At 41.3% G+C, this 14,000-nt stretch overlaps 1 protein-coding gene across 2 annotated transcripts in view; it reads right to left on the bottom strand.

Annotated features, from left to right (window-relative positions):
- Positions 1-1,501: 1,501 nt before the first annotated feature.
- Positions 1,502-14,000, bottom strand: part of SMG1 (SMG1 nonsense mediated mRNA decay associated PI3K related kinase) — a 67,893-nt gene continuing 55,394 nt past the window's right edge. For both annotated transcript variants that reach the window (XM_068146845.1, XM_068146846.1), the window contains 15 exons: positions 13,454-13,726; positions 13,138-13,372; positions 11,410-11,636; positions 10,188-10,338; positions 9,906-10,095; positions 9,239-9,708; positions 8,136-8,273; positions 7,877-8,029; positions 7,363-7,542; positions 6,940-7,167; positions 6,314-6,525; positions 6,016-6,122; positions 5,134-5,313; positions 4,843-4,949; positions 1,502-4,141 (listed from right to left, as the gene is read on the bottom strand). In XM_068146845.1, coding sequence (XP_068002946.1) covers positions 4,064-4,141; positions 4,843-4,949; positions 5,134-5,313; positions 6,016-6,122; positions 6,314-6,525; positions 6,940-7,167; positions 7,363-7,542; positions 7,877-8,029; positions 8,136-8,273; positions 9,239-9,708; positions 9,906-10,095; positions 10,188-10,338; positions 11,410-11,636; positions 13,138-13,372; positions 13,454-13,726 — 2,929 coding nt within the window. In that variant the 3' untranslated portion in view covers positions 1,502-4,063. The remainder of the gene's footprint in view (positions 4,142-4,842; positions 4,950-5,133; positions 5,314-6,015; positions 6,123-6,313; positions 6,526-6,939; positions 7,168-7,362; positions 7,543-7,876; positions 8,030-8,135; positions 8,274-9,238; positions 9,709-9,905; positions 10,096-10,187; positions 10,339-11,409; positions 11,637-13,137; positions 13,373-13,453; positions 13,727-14,000) is intronic.

The following is a 14,000-nucleotide window of genomic DNA, read 5'->3' as shown; positions in this document are numbered from 1 at the left end:
AAGCAGCCAAGCCTTTTGAAGCCCACTATAAACCAGCAAAAAGCTGTGTGAGCACGGAAACATGGATATGTTTATCAGTTTGGTTGTTAAAATCAGAGCCCTAATGTACAATGGTAATAAACAGCAGCTCAGCATGGAAAACCTGTTCTTCACCTCCCATATGCTACCTTGAGCTGCAGGCAGCCATTGTTTTCTCCACTGTATGACACAGATCCCACTGTAATATGATGCATTCTTCCTCTACTGACATTCCCTCAAGTTTCTCTGCACAGAGAATTAAACACCCAAGCTCACTTCAAAGCAGCCTTAAAAAGAGCACTTTAATTGCTCTGTGCACTTAAGACACACATTTTACATGCTAAGCCTCCACCCATTCATCATTCCTAGTATCATAAATGCATCTCCAACTTTTTCCTTATTAATTAAAAATGAGTCTGATGGATGGCAAAATTGCTCTAATCAGCCATGCATTTAAGTACTTACAACAGTAGTTTTCTGTAATATCTGTGTTTGGAAAGAAATTCTCCAGCTAAAAAATTAACAGCACGCTCATGAACAACAAGCATGTAGTAATTGGGTGCTGTGTTGAAGCAAAAGATGGATGGATGGCAGGTGCCATTTCAAACTGTTCTCCTAGTCCAGTTCTTTAATGCATGAAGGGATGTGTCTGCTTATTTTAGGAAGGGGGATGGGGGAGGAAGTAAAAAAAGGGCAAAGAAACCTTTGAAGCATTTGAGTGTGCTAAAAGAGCATGGCACAAAAGAGACTGATGAATAATTGAAGTAAATTAGGGACTGCAGAGCTTTCACCTCTCCAGTCCCCTCCAGTATTTCTGAAGGACTATCTTTGTGTGATGCTTTTCATTCAGGTATCACAAAGCACTTAACAGGATAAATGTTATCCAGTCAGTTTATCAGAGGGTGGGCACTGCTATGTGGTTGTCACAGGGGCTGCTGGCTGCTGCTTTTTGCCTCACACTGCAGTTTGTGCAGTGAAACACTGTCCTTTCCCAGGCAGGTAACTTCACACTACTACTAACTGTCACCAGTGCTTTTATGGAGGTCTCCTTCCTTTTTCTTTGGAGAACTCGCCCCTTCCCTCTGATTTATGTCCAGTTTGTATGGGAGACTTGAGTCTTTTGCACAGAACATATTACTGTTTACATAGACTAGTCACTGAAGGCAAAATTAATTGTTGCTAAGAAAAACAGACCGTGAAGAAGTATTCTCTTTTCAAAGAGAGGAACACTAAGGCAGCCTTCAGTATGAAAATCACACACACACAATCTGCATTTTGGGTTTCACTGGGACTGCACTGATTTGCCAGGTCAGCATTTACCATGAGAAATGCAGCAGCACCCAAAAGCTGAGAGCCCCGCTCAGTCCAAAGCTCTGAGCAGGGATTTGGTTTGTATTTGCCTGTATTAGACACATCATTCTTCCCTACAATTTTCACAGGCACAAGCAATTTTTTTTGCTTACAAGGAAATTAGGAATACATATTTTATCTTTTTCTTTTGTTTTTTAATAACAAAAAAAACTTTATTAAATGATGCAGTGAGAACCCATCTCCACACAAGTGTTTCATTTCTGGATAGCAGAGGTATAATACATGATCCACAGGTGAGTGCATTACCCCTCCCTTCCCCCCAGCTTCCAAGAAATAAACCAGCATGTATAATACACTCTCTTACTGTGGTACTCCAAACAGATTCTTCTTCAGGTTGTTTTTAACTGGAGAAAAAGAAACAGGACCAACGAGTGTCTTGTTCTGCATGTGAATGTTCTCCACCGCAGCATTCAAACACCTTCTCCCTTGCAACGCACGGCCTGGCAGAGGGTTCAGGAAGCAATGGCAGTGGAATGCATTTGCATGGCTATTGTTAGACTTCCCCGGAGCTAATCAGGCAATCAGAATGCAAAGAGGCCGTGGTGTCTGCTGAAAATTCTTACACTTCAAAGTGCATTTCCACGGAAAATTTGCAACAGAGAAGAAAGTGAATTCTAAGACCTACTGAGGAGGCAGAGCAGTTAGCATAGTGCAAATACTGAAAAGGATGCAGGTTTGTCTTTTACTCATGCCCAGTGTTAAGTTATCTGACAGGTAAGCCAAGCCTTCAACCCAGATGAGCTGCTGCAAACCCACTCATGTCAATGAATTTTATGCCAGTAGTGGGCTTGGCTCAAATCCTTTAACACTTAGATTTGGACTGGGGAAAAAAAAACAAGCTGTATTTAAATTGTGTTTTTACTCTGAGAAGTAGCTAAAATGGCATAAAAGAGCTTCCTACTTCTGTCATTTTTCAGCAACTGTGCCTACTGAGTTCACCAAGCTTACAAAAGAGAAACTTTTCCTACACAGCTACGCAAATTCATCTGGGTTGGGAACACCAGCGTGCATCTCTGCTGTAGCTATCAGCACCTGCGAGATGCTGTAGTTGTAACTGAATTGTGTTAGGTTTATTTGCTCTAATAAAAGGAAGTTGCCTTCCTTCTCCTAAAGGTGTCCCACTTCCAAAAGGAAGCAAGAAGTCTTTAAGACAACCAGCAGATGAGCGGGACATTGATCTAAGCAAGCTGATGTCATTTTTAGAGAGACTTTTCTGATCATAATCACGTTTTGAGTGCAGAATTGAATTAAAACGTAAAACCAAACCTGGTGGAAGGTTGACTCTGGATGCGTTACTGAACAACCTTCTAGAGAAGCGTGGGGGCAAAGGAAAAGTACTTGGCAGAAAATCCTTACAGATCTAGGTGAACAAAAACTGGAGAGTCCTTCATTTCTTGGATCGCACGCATACCCCTGGGAACTGAAGCACTACAATTTACAAGTGTAAACTAAAAGTATTAGGCAAGTGAAGTAAAAAGCATATCACTCTACCTCCACCAGAACATCACTTTATTGTTTATCTGTCATCAACAATGTAAAACTCTACTAGATACTCTATCCTGGTTTTTAAAAAGGTAAAGATTACATTGGATTAGCTACGTCGTACGAAAGAAACTACAGCAATCACGGTAGGATGAGATTGGAGGGACAGCTGGAGTTACAGAAAAAGTGTACACTGCAAGCAGAGGGAAGTGCACATGAAATCAAATGCCTGTAGGATTCATTACTTTTAAATGCACAGTGACAATTTTGAGAAACTGTACATAATAGAGTCACAGAAATGACTTCAAAAATAACCCAAAAAAAAATCACGGTTTTGCATTTGACCATCCAACTCAGAAGGAATTGTTGATGTTCTCTGTTTTCAGTGCTTTTGGAAAATTGCTTGACCGAACAAAATTTGTTGAATTTGACTAAGCTGTGAAGCAGGAGGATTGAAATCAAAAGGATATTGGAAGTACGCCTAGCCTACAAGAATAAGCCAAGAGAGGGGTGTGTGCAAGGAGCGGCTGGGAGGGAGGAGAGAAAGGAAAGAGGAGAGGGAGAAGAGAAGAGAGGCTTCTTCTTCTATCTCAGAAGTTCTTCCAATGCAGCGTGTATCTGTTGTACAGCTCTTTGCTTTCAGTCCATTTCTGAAGTTTACATTTTGTAGCCTTTTTTTCGTACTCACCGGTCAGCTCGACCGGCGCTGTTGCCACGCAACAGGAGTAACAAGAATCTGAATGCATCAAATCTTCCCTTGCTGTGATTTCTTCACGGCCCCACTTTTGCTGTTTTTCTTTGAACAGGGTTCGGTGTTTCCTGAATTGTTCACAGGGTCAGGTGGAATTGAGTTCCAGATCACTCTGCGGTCTGTAGCATCCCGATTTCTTTCTGCGGCTAACCCCCAGACACGTTTGCAGTTCTTCCGCGGCAGAAAGACAAACCGTGTTGCTCAAGCGGTGAGCTTTCACCCTTGACCGTGGGGGTTGCAGACCATTGTGTTTAGCGTATCCCTGAGTGCAGCTATCCTGCAGGATTCACTTCCCAGTGCACCGAGATTTCCTAGGTTTCCTCAGATTAAGCCCCAGTATGCATCACCACCGACTGTGGTGCGGCTACGGATGCCTGAGGCCGAGTTGATTCTGGTGGATGTCTGACCTCGCTGAACCAGACTGATCTGCTTTCTCCCTACTCATACCCAGGCAGTCCAACCTTCATACAGCTGAGCCAAGTTATCTAGATTAGTTGCTTCCTTAATCACAAAGTCAACCTATTAAAAAGGTCAAACAGGTAATTAAAAATAAACATTTTTCAAAATCCAGCTTAAGTGATCTTAAGATTTACTGTCAAGTGTCACCTGAAAACACAGGATTCCAGTGACAAGAGAAATACTTCTACAGCAGCTGCAAGCTTCATCTTACACAACTTTGTGCAGTCCACATAAGAGATGGAAACTTGCACTGCAGGAGCCAAAGAAGATCATGCAGCAGCTCATTTCTGCCCCCAACCTGAAAGCAGTCATGACATTCTCAAACTGATGTGGACATCTGGGTCCCCTCACTCAGCTTCCCAGAGACAGGACCATGGCTGTGTTATGCCAGTAAACACAGACCTATGTTCTGCCCTTCAGACAGCTGTACAAATCTCACATTCTCCCTGGCTTGCAGCAGCTGTGTAACAAATGTTAGCTTACTGCTACAGAACAGAGAGCTGTATTCAGTTCCTGAATTGATAATGATCTGCACTACAGAAACCAAAAGCAAAGCATGTGATAAAAGCAATGAACTCAGCAATGCAAGGCGGCAGCACACCTCAATCTGCACTGAGATAGAAATCACATCTCAAAGGGGACCCCCCATTCACAGTAAGGTGTTAGGCTTTCAGGCATAATTCAGCATACCTGCACAATGTGCTCACTACCAAAGACTGAAAGCAAGGACCAAGACTGGAACTTTACCGTTTTCAACTCACCTGTTCAGCAACAGACATTCTCCTGTTGGGATCCACATCTCGGCCTTCTAACTTGGCTTTGACCCTCTTCCACACGCTAACTGCATATGAATTCCTCTCCTGCACAGCTAAAGGTACAAAGGAAAATCATTTCAGTTTTCCATTCCTGCACAGAAGCACACTGAGGTGGTTTGGGTTTGGTTTTTTTGTGTTGTCAGTGGTGGGTTTGTGGTTTGGGCTTTTTTGTTCGTTCGGAATTTTTTTGGTTGGGGTTTTTTGCTTGGCTGGGTGGGGTTTTAGACCTCTATTTACCTTTTCCTGTTTTAGGGTCCCTGGCTGTCTTTTTGGGACTACAGGCAACACTTTTGCCAGTTCCTGGGAGTGTGCTTGGAGGAGTATCTGCTGATGTAGCAAGATTTTTCTGAATTAGCTTTCTTGCATTCTGAGACATCACCTCTGGCTGAGTTTTCTGCCCTGTATTGCTCCGTACAGCTGTAAAGAAACATTACATTGAAGATGCAAAAACAAATACAATTGAATGTGTATCCAGTGCAGCTATCAGTGCTGCAGTACAAATGCATTTATAAAACTTCTATTTCAAACTCCACAGCAGTTTTGCTCCCTTTGGTCTGTTTTCTGATTTCTTTCACTTCCTAAGCAAGAAGTTTTGTTTCATTGAAATACATGTATCTAAGCAGATTTTAGGGGCTCTCTTCACCTCTAATTCCATCATTTTGTAGGACAGTTATAAAATGCAGTTATTCTTGACCAAAATCAGGACCCTGCACTTGGGTCAAATATTGACAGCAGAATAATCCTTTGACTAGCAAGAAATCCATGCATCTGGATACATTCAACAGAGCCCAGAATACATGGAAGGCACTGTCACTGTCATCACTGTTGACATTAACATTTATGGTGACCTTTGGAAGAGCCCTGAAATCCTACAGAGGCATTCATGCTTGTGCAATTTTCATTACATTACAGTTAAAAATGTGAGTGAACTTTCTCATGAGCATGGATTTCTTTCTTGTCAAAGGACTATGATCAAGAGATTATTTCAGTACTGCGTGGCATGGATTTCACAAGCTTTTATAATCTCATAGAGATTGTATTTCAAAACTTAGTAGAAGGGATGATTCCCTCTGATATAAATTCTTGATGTTTTTATGTCTGCACTTTTTCAAGCATTACCTGCAGCAAAGGTTGGCTGATATGTAGCAGCTGACGTTGGGCTTGAGCATTCGTTTGATGTATCGGTGACTAAGGGTGATGCAAACCCCACTAGATTATTGTAGACACTAGGAGACAGAAAGGAGCTGATCAGCACTCAGGCAACTGCTTGACTGACTCAAAACTCAAAAGACATGAAGGCATGTTTTGCAAAAAGCTTTCTGCATGCTAAGACAATCACCAAGCAGGTGCCCCTTGCTGTGCTTCTACACACAACCAGGTAACAAAATGCTCTCTCCCAAGAGGTGGCGACTCTTACCTTTGGCTCTGTGTTTTTAGCTCTTTCAAAGTGGGAGTTATCTCTTGCAGCATTTCAGCGTGTTCCTGACTGCGAACTTGACCCATAACCTGAACTAATGTAAACAAAACTGTCTGAATATTATCTTGCCATGATTTATATTCACCCAAGAACTGCCTAACACTGTTCTCATAGGGAACATCTTCGCCGTCTGCCAAAGCCGCTTCTTCATCCTGTAACAAAAGACACGCAAGAAGGTCACCAATTTGCTGTACTTTGGCCAACAGAATGAAGGTAAGCATTTAAGTCTTTTCAGCCCCTCAGTTTGTCATTTGACTACAAATAATCACCATTTTCAGTAGTTACATGTCACAAAACAAATCTGAGAAGCATCAGTTTTACTGATTACAAATGTAGAGGGTTTGTAAACACACAGAAAATGTTTCAACTGCTACATGACAGAAGACACTTTGTTCAACCAAAGCCCAATTAGCCTAACTCCAGAAATAAAGCTAACATTTTGAAATCCATATGCATGAACACATTTCACTGTTTCTAGATACTTGAAGAGCAAACAGCTACAAGTGTTATTTTTAACTATATGGACATGGGTTTGAGGAACACATTTCATGAAGTTATAGGCATACCTTTGCCATAGCTTTCAGTAGATGTTTGACATCTCCAAGTTGTCTGTTATGACCTGTGAGCACAGTTTTAATATTATCCACCAGATTCTGGATTGTTTCACACACTGTTTCTATTTGCTGTTCTCTTTCTGTTTGTACTGTTCTCTGTGTAGATATTTCCTGGGTCAGCTGCTTGTGAGCTGAGTGAAGCCATTCAGAGCTGCCAATAGGATGTTCAAGACCAGTGCCCTAAAAATAAAAGAAACATTTTTTTTTTAATCTACATCCAGAGATAAAATTCAATTATGGTGTAGATGCTACTGCCAAGTGTTTAGCAGCTGATGGAATAATCTCTGTAATCCACAGCCCATTAGAAGGTCTACACAGCATTAATTTAGAATGAGAACTCATGATTGCCGTGATTCTGCTTTGACCTTTCCTTACCACTCTCTGAAGCAGGCGAAGCTCCAGTTCAGAGACTGAGCTGTTGAACTGTGAGGCAAACGAGCACATTTGTTGGCAGCGCTTGAGGAGTTCAAATAACGCAGCATCCAGGTTTAAGGCTTCTGCTGTTCTAGTACGTAAACTTTCAAAATGAATGATATTACTGCAGAGGAAAGTGACCTGAAAAACCAAAGCAAGGGTGAGACGGTTCATTCCAATTAAACTATTACACAAACTGCATTTGTTGCATATCCTTAGAAGGGAGAATTTTAAATGCAGCAATAAAAACCCTCTGCTCCATTCCAGCAGTAGTATCATTTCAGAGCCATCCAACCTTTCAACAACTACCCCAGAGATTATTTGTATTGCTTTTCAAGTGAGATTCCCAGAAGTATCTGTTTACCTGTGTTTGCTCTTTAGATGCTGATAAGGAAATGTATTGTCTACATAAATCTCAAGCAGGAAAGAGCAAACACACTTATCAAGTCAACAGTAATATATTTATGTATAGTACCTGACTTGCTCTTTGACTTTCTTTCAGTACAAGGTTTCTTCTTTCAGCAATAGTGGCATCAAAATCTTGCAAGACTGGTGCCAGTGCGGGATTAGCACCTCCTGCCCATTTTAAACGCTGCTCAATACTAGCTTCAAGTGCTGCTAGTTTCTCCTGCATTGGGGAAGAAAAAGAAAACAGGTGGCAGATCCATTTTGCAGTTTGTGTTAGTGCCACATTCCAATATGCTGCTGAACAACCCTCCCCAAAATAGTAGTACCTGGACTGTTGCAATTGAAGCTTCAATCTGACTGAGGGTGTGAAGTTTCTTTTTCATGTTGGCTAAAATTGCAGAACGAGGTGGAGGAGTAACTGAAATAGCTTGTGGGCGACTGATGAGGAGATCTTCATGCTGCCACTGAAGAAAATAATGGGAATATATGATTACCAATATTGCTCAGCACAAAATACTCTGCATCACCAGCAATTCTAGCACTCTAGCACACTTTAAGGGCATTTTAAAAGGGTTAGGAGTCAGGCAATACCAACACGATTATAAGCTCCAGATCATTACAGAGGGTTAAATTATAGGTAGTTGTAAACAATGTTTTGCTGGCTTGGATATTTATACCATTACTAAAAGTGATTTACAAACACTTCCTTGATTTAAAGGAAAATCCATCAACACTGAGAAACAATTCAAAAAACCAAGATGATTTTACCTACCAGTCTAAGAGGAAATAGTTTTATTAACTGACAAAGTCTCTACCTTTAATCTACAAATCACTGTAAAATTAAGATCAATGACACTGCAACACAGCACACAGTTCAAGGTGACCAATGGCATTCCTCTAAACCCTCAGAATATTTTCAGGATTGATACTGCTGCTATTTATATTTTTCCATGAGGGAAGCATTGGAGCAAGGACAAACAGTTACTGCATTAGAACAAAGGAAAGGCAGAAGGCAACACTCAGCAATGCCTACCCTCTACTTTAAGTAATCTTCCCCCCTTAAAGTCAGGCTGCTTGAAAACAAACAGAAGGGGAGAAGCTTGCTAGTATGAAAGACAGTGAATGACTTAGGTTTTCTAATAAGTGACTTAGTATTGGAAAAAAATCATGTATTGACTCAAAAAGAATTGACATTATTATTAATGTATTATTAATGTTATTATTAATGCCACATCTGCAGCTTGTAAAGCAGCTAGTCCTCAAAATAAGCTAGCTCTAAAACCTTTTCCTTACATACAAAGAATAATTCAAAATCAAGTCCATAAAACACTCTAAAGCTCATTCAACAAAGCATAGAATCCTTTCTGTGCTCAGATACAGACACTAAAGCTCACTTGCCACAGAGTGTAGAGATGCATTGTGGTCTCACCTGAAACATGGCAATGTGCAGCTGTACTCTCTGCAGACTGGTCTTGCAAGATGAAATACTGGTTTCAAGCCTGCGCACCAGATCGTGCTTCTTCCATGCTGTGTCATATGAGCTAGCCAACACTGTTGCCCTGTTCATGACCAGCTGTGAGAATTTGCCGATCTGGATGTTGTGCTCCACAGCTTTCTTGCACAGGTCATCCACAGAAACTTTGCTTTCTGCTCCAAAGTCTTTAGCCTCTACCTGAGCAATGATATCGACACCCAAAGCACTGATGAAACTGCACAAAGTAAGTCCCAAAGCTTGATTTGGAAGGCCAATTAAAAGCTGCCTCACAAAATCAGCCGTAAAAGCTTTGATTGGTTTGGCCATTTGGTCTTCACTAAAACAAGAGTTTCTGTAGAGGGCTTTCACGTTGACAATTTGAACAGGCCCATTCACTGCATTCTGGTCTTCAAGTGAGCTGATTCCTTTTAAAGGAAAAGAAATAGTATTTGTTATAAACAAAACATTCTCTGACTTATAAACACAGCAAGATTCCTTTCTGCACACTTGACATTTATGAAACATGAGTTACAGTAACCAGGACTGGTTTACATTCTTCTTAAAAGGACAGGGGATGAGAAGTGGGCAAAGTGATGCTGAATACCTGATGACACGTACATACCTGACAGTGTTTTAGAAAAGGTACCACAGAGCCTGAAAAATTCTTTAATTGTCTGCAGCCTCTTCAGAAAGAAGATTTCCTCCAGAACTTGCCGATTGTTGTCATCATCAAAGAAGTTCACTTGAGTGCTGCGGGCTTCCCTGATTATGTCGATCTTGCGCCACGCAACAGGGATTTCCATCTTGTTTAGCTGAGCAACGGCAAGGACATAAATTAGCTTTGCTTTCAGAAAGCTTTCATATTCCTGACTCAAAGAGTAATGCAAGAAGAACAAATCCATACCTTTTCAATCAATAAACCGAATGCAGTTTCCACTTGAGCAAACATCCCATCAAAGGCTACCAAAAGCATCTGACCAGCTGACATTTTGGGAGTTTCATCAACTGAGCCATTTCTTGGCTGTATCAGTTCACCATACTGAGCATGAAGTACTCTAAAAAAAAACAAAAGTGCATGTTTTTGCTTAGTCTACATGAAATAAATGAGATTTTCTTAACTGATTTATCCCACAGCCAGCTACAAAGCTAACTTAAAATACAGGTCAAGGATAGAGCATATCCTTCCTATGAGCATGGTAAAAAAAGGAATGAACAGTAATGATGTAAATACCACCTTTTCCTCCTTGAAAACCAAGGACTGGCTTGATAACATGCACACATTCTACTGACTGAATGGAGTATGGGGTAAACCAGTGGAGGATGAGGGCTCAGCTTATGGCTGAGATGGTTTAACAGCTTGCTGCTCCTGAAAGGGTGGTCTTATCCTCTCCCTCCCTTATATCACTTTTGACCCTCAACTACCAGGCTTAGTAGGCTTGCCAACAGGTAAACAAGGAAGAAAATTCACCTAAGAGAAAAAAAAAATACAAACATGTTTTCAACTGGTATTGCAGCCTCTGCTCTACCACTAGCAGTGCCACCCTAACTGGCTCAAGGGAAGCACCAAGATCACTTCTACTCAACAGGAAGCGCTGAGAATTAGCTTAGTTGTCTACCAAGCACCGCCCCGGAAAGGTACTGTCCCACATTACAAGATTCACAAGCCTTTTGGCTTGCTTGGGGGTTTGTTTGTGGTTTGTTGGTTTGGTTTGTGTGCAGTTTAATTTTATTTAAAAACCAAAAATAAACCAAATTTAATAATCACATCATTGATTCATTATGCAAAAGCTGCTCCAACTTCCTGATGAGGAGTGCCACGTTTACAAGCTCTCCCTTTCCCAGGTTCCTCCCACAAATTAAAGGATCAGTTCCCATGTTTAACATCCCTTAACTTCAATTACATCTTTTGGAAAAAGCAGACTACCAGAAGTCAGCTTTAAGCAGGCTAACTGGAAATTGCAGATAAAGAAACAGTGAGGACATGTGCACACTTTAAAGTACTACAGGTATCCTTGGACAAGGAAAGCCTGGACATCAAAATTTGAGATAAAATAAAATGCAGAGAAAATCATCTTCTGCAGCCTTCATCCTCTCAAACCCAAACTGAAAAACAAACAGTTATTTACCTTGCAACATCAATGTAATGAGTATGTGTTTCTTCCTCTAGTCCCATAGCAGCATTCCGTAAGTAGGCTTGAAGAGATTCAACCAAAGTTTGCAAAGGGACCCCATCAGTTGTTTGCTCAATGAGATTATCTAGTTCATGGAGCATGCTCTCTAAAGTGTACTCTCCTTTCATTAAGCATCTAAGTGCCTCAGGAAAAATGATCTGTCGGAAGTTTGAGTTCAGTTCCTGTTGGGAAGTAAGTAGGAACACCTAAGACATCTTCCCCTCTCAAAAAGTATCATATAATACATCACCACCTCTCTCATTTCAGTATGACACTCCCATGATGGACTCTATGATGGTTGACAGGCAAGGGTCAAAATCTCCTCTTGGGTTTTGTGGTTTGGTTATTTTTGGTGGTGTGGGTTCTGGGTGGGTTTTTTGTTTGGTTTTTGGTTGGCTTTTTATGTAAATAAATCCAGAATGCATAAACCCAAAGGTTTGCCAGTTGCACAGCGCAGCAACAACTACCTCAACAGCATCCCCCAGCAGCAATACTTTGCAGTGATCCTCCTGTGGTGCAGAGATCACACTCTGCAAATCAATTTTGCCAAATTATGTAGCTGTTCTTTTCCATTATGTAGCTATACAAGAGGGAGTTTAATTATTTATTGAATTTATGATTTGCTAAACTGAACAGACAAGGGAAAATAATTAAAACCCTGCCAGATAGTGACTGTTTTGCTTGAGTCCTACTCGTGCCACATAAATCAATAGAGGTAAGAAAAACCAGAACCTTAGGTGACATAAAGCAATTTTCCTCAGAATACATCAGAGGGCTAAAGGCAGCTACAGCAAGAACCAACCAACATGCTCTGTCTCCCAAATGAGACAGGACACACAAAATTGCTATCTTGACTTCTCAGTGAGTTAGGCATCTTATTTAAGACCTCACAGGACAAGGGTGTGGGTGAAAGATGGCAGCTGCAATGCAGTGAAATTGCATGCATGGTTCTGAAAAGCTTCTGAAAAGCTTCTGAAATGGTAATGCTTTGAAGAGTGAAGAAACCAGTGAAGAAAACGTCAATGCATTTACACAGGTTGGCAGGCAAACATTTTTCTAATAGAATGCCTTAAAAAGCAATTTACAGCAGCCACTTTATAAACCACCTAGGTCTTCAGCAGGTATTTCACTCAAGCTGCCCCTCGTGTTTGTTTTATCTTTGCTTATTAAAGTAGAAACATTTCTAAAGCTCAAAATTAGAAATGCTTTTTTCTCCTTCTTGGGGCCTGTAAAATCAGTTTAGAGAATTTGTTTCAAACTACTGGTTTCAGGTGAGCATAAATTAATGCTCAGCAGGAACAAAGATCAGAAAAAGCACAGACTGAACAGTTTGGAAAGTGTTCTGAATTGTCAGCAACAGAACAAATGAGTGAAAGCAAGACAGAACGCTGGTATGCCTATCAATATGGTGTTAACTTCTCTCATGGTTACCTACTTGACAGCAGTTTTTACAATTTTATGATGTACAGATCAAAATGGTTTCTTTCAACAAATAAAAACTTAACTGGTAGTGGCAAATGTGTGCTCAGCTCAGCCAACTACAACAATCAAGACTAACCACCATAAAAAAAAACAAACCTTCCCAGCATGACAAACAAGCATAGAGCTGTTTAAGGAAGAATGGCTTAGCTGAAGCCTTAGAAGGTGGAGGATGAGTAAAGAGAAAGTAAGAGCAAGTATCACCTGAAGTGAAATATAGACTCCATTCGCTAAGTGAACAGCTTCCGACGCTTCGATTGGGTTAGGAATATCCAGGTCCTGGGGTACAAGATGACACTGCTTCAGCAACTGCACAAGGCATGTAACATTCCCACTCATGCTGCAAAGCTCCTCCAAGAACCAGGCTCCATCTCTTGAAGTCAAATCAACCAGCTGCTCTCCAGCACTAGATGCTGCACCTTCCATCATCAGATTTCGCCTAGGTAAGTTAGGACACTTAGTCAAGCCGCCTGCTACTGCGCGCTCCACGCAACCACCAAGCGTCACAGCGGCAACTCACCTCGTCAGCGTGCACAGCGCAGAGATGATCACGCTGGCTAAGCTCAGGGAGCCCTCCTCTCCATTTTCATGAAGGAAAACCTTTATGCAGCGTTCGATTTCTTTCAGCTGCTCTTCACAAACAGGCACAGTAACTGCCTCCTGCTTCAAGCGCTCCACCTGCCTGATCAGCCTGCTGTTTATATCTGCCGCATAGCGCTGCAGAGTCATTTCTGTAGCCGTTATGAACTGGCACACGCTTGGGGGTGGCTGGGGAGCATACTGCATTTCATACCTGTAAAGCAGAAGTAGGCAATGAGAAAATCTCCCTTCTCTAGCAAATTGCATCCTGCTTTGTGGGTAAGAGTAATGCTCTGCATTTGAAGAGTTCCTACATCACCTACACCGTATCAACTGAGTATCACAGCAATTGATGGCTAAACTAAAGATGCTTTCATAAAGTCCTAGAATGCACCATATTTCACACCTGTTTGCAAGGACAGAAGACAATCAGTAGTCCTTGAGGCAAAGAATGTGTAGAACATGAGAAATAGGAAGGTTTTCATGCA

The sequence above is a fragment of the Melanerpes formicivorus genome, unplaced genomic scaffold (assembly GCF_026170545.1).
Source record: "Melanerpes formicivorus ecotype bairdi unplaced genomic scaffold, bMelFor1.0.p_v2 SCAF_14, whole genome shotgun sequence".
In the NCBI taxonomy this organism is placed as follows: Eukaryota; Metazoa; Chordata; class Aves; order Piciformes; family Picidae; genus Melanerpes; species Melanerpes formicivorus.
Note: the sequence above shows the minus strand (reverse complement) of the source record. Positions and strands in the feature narration are given on the sequence as shown.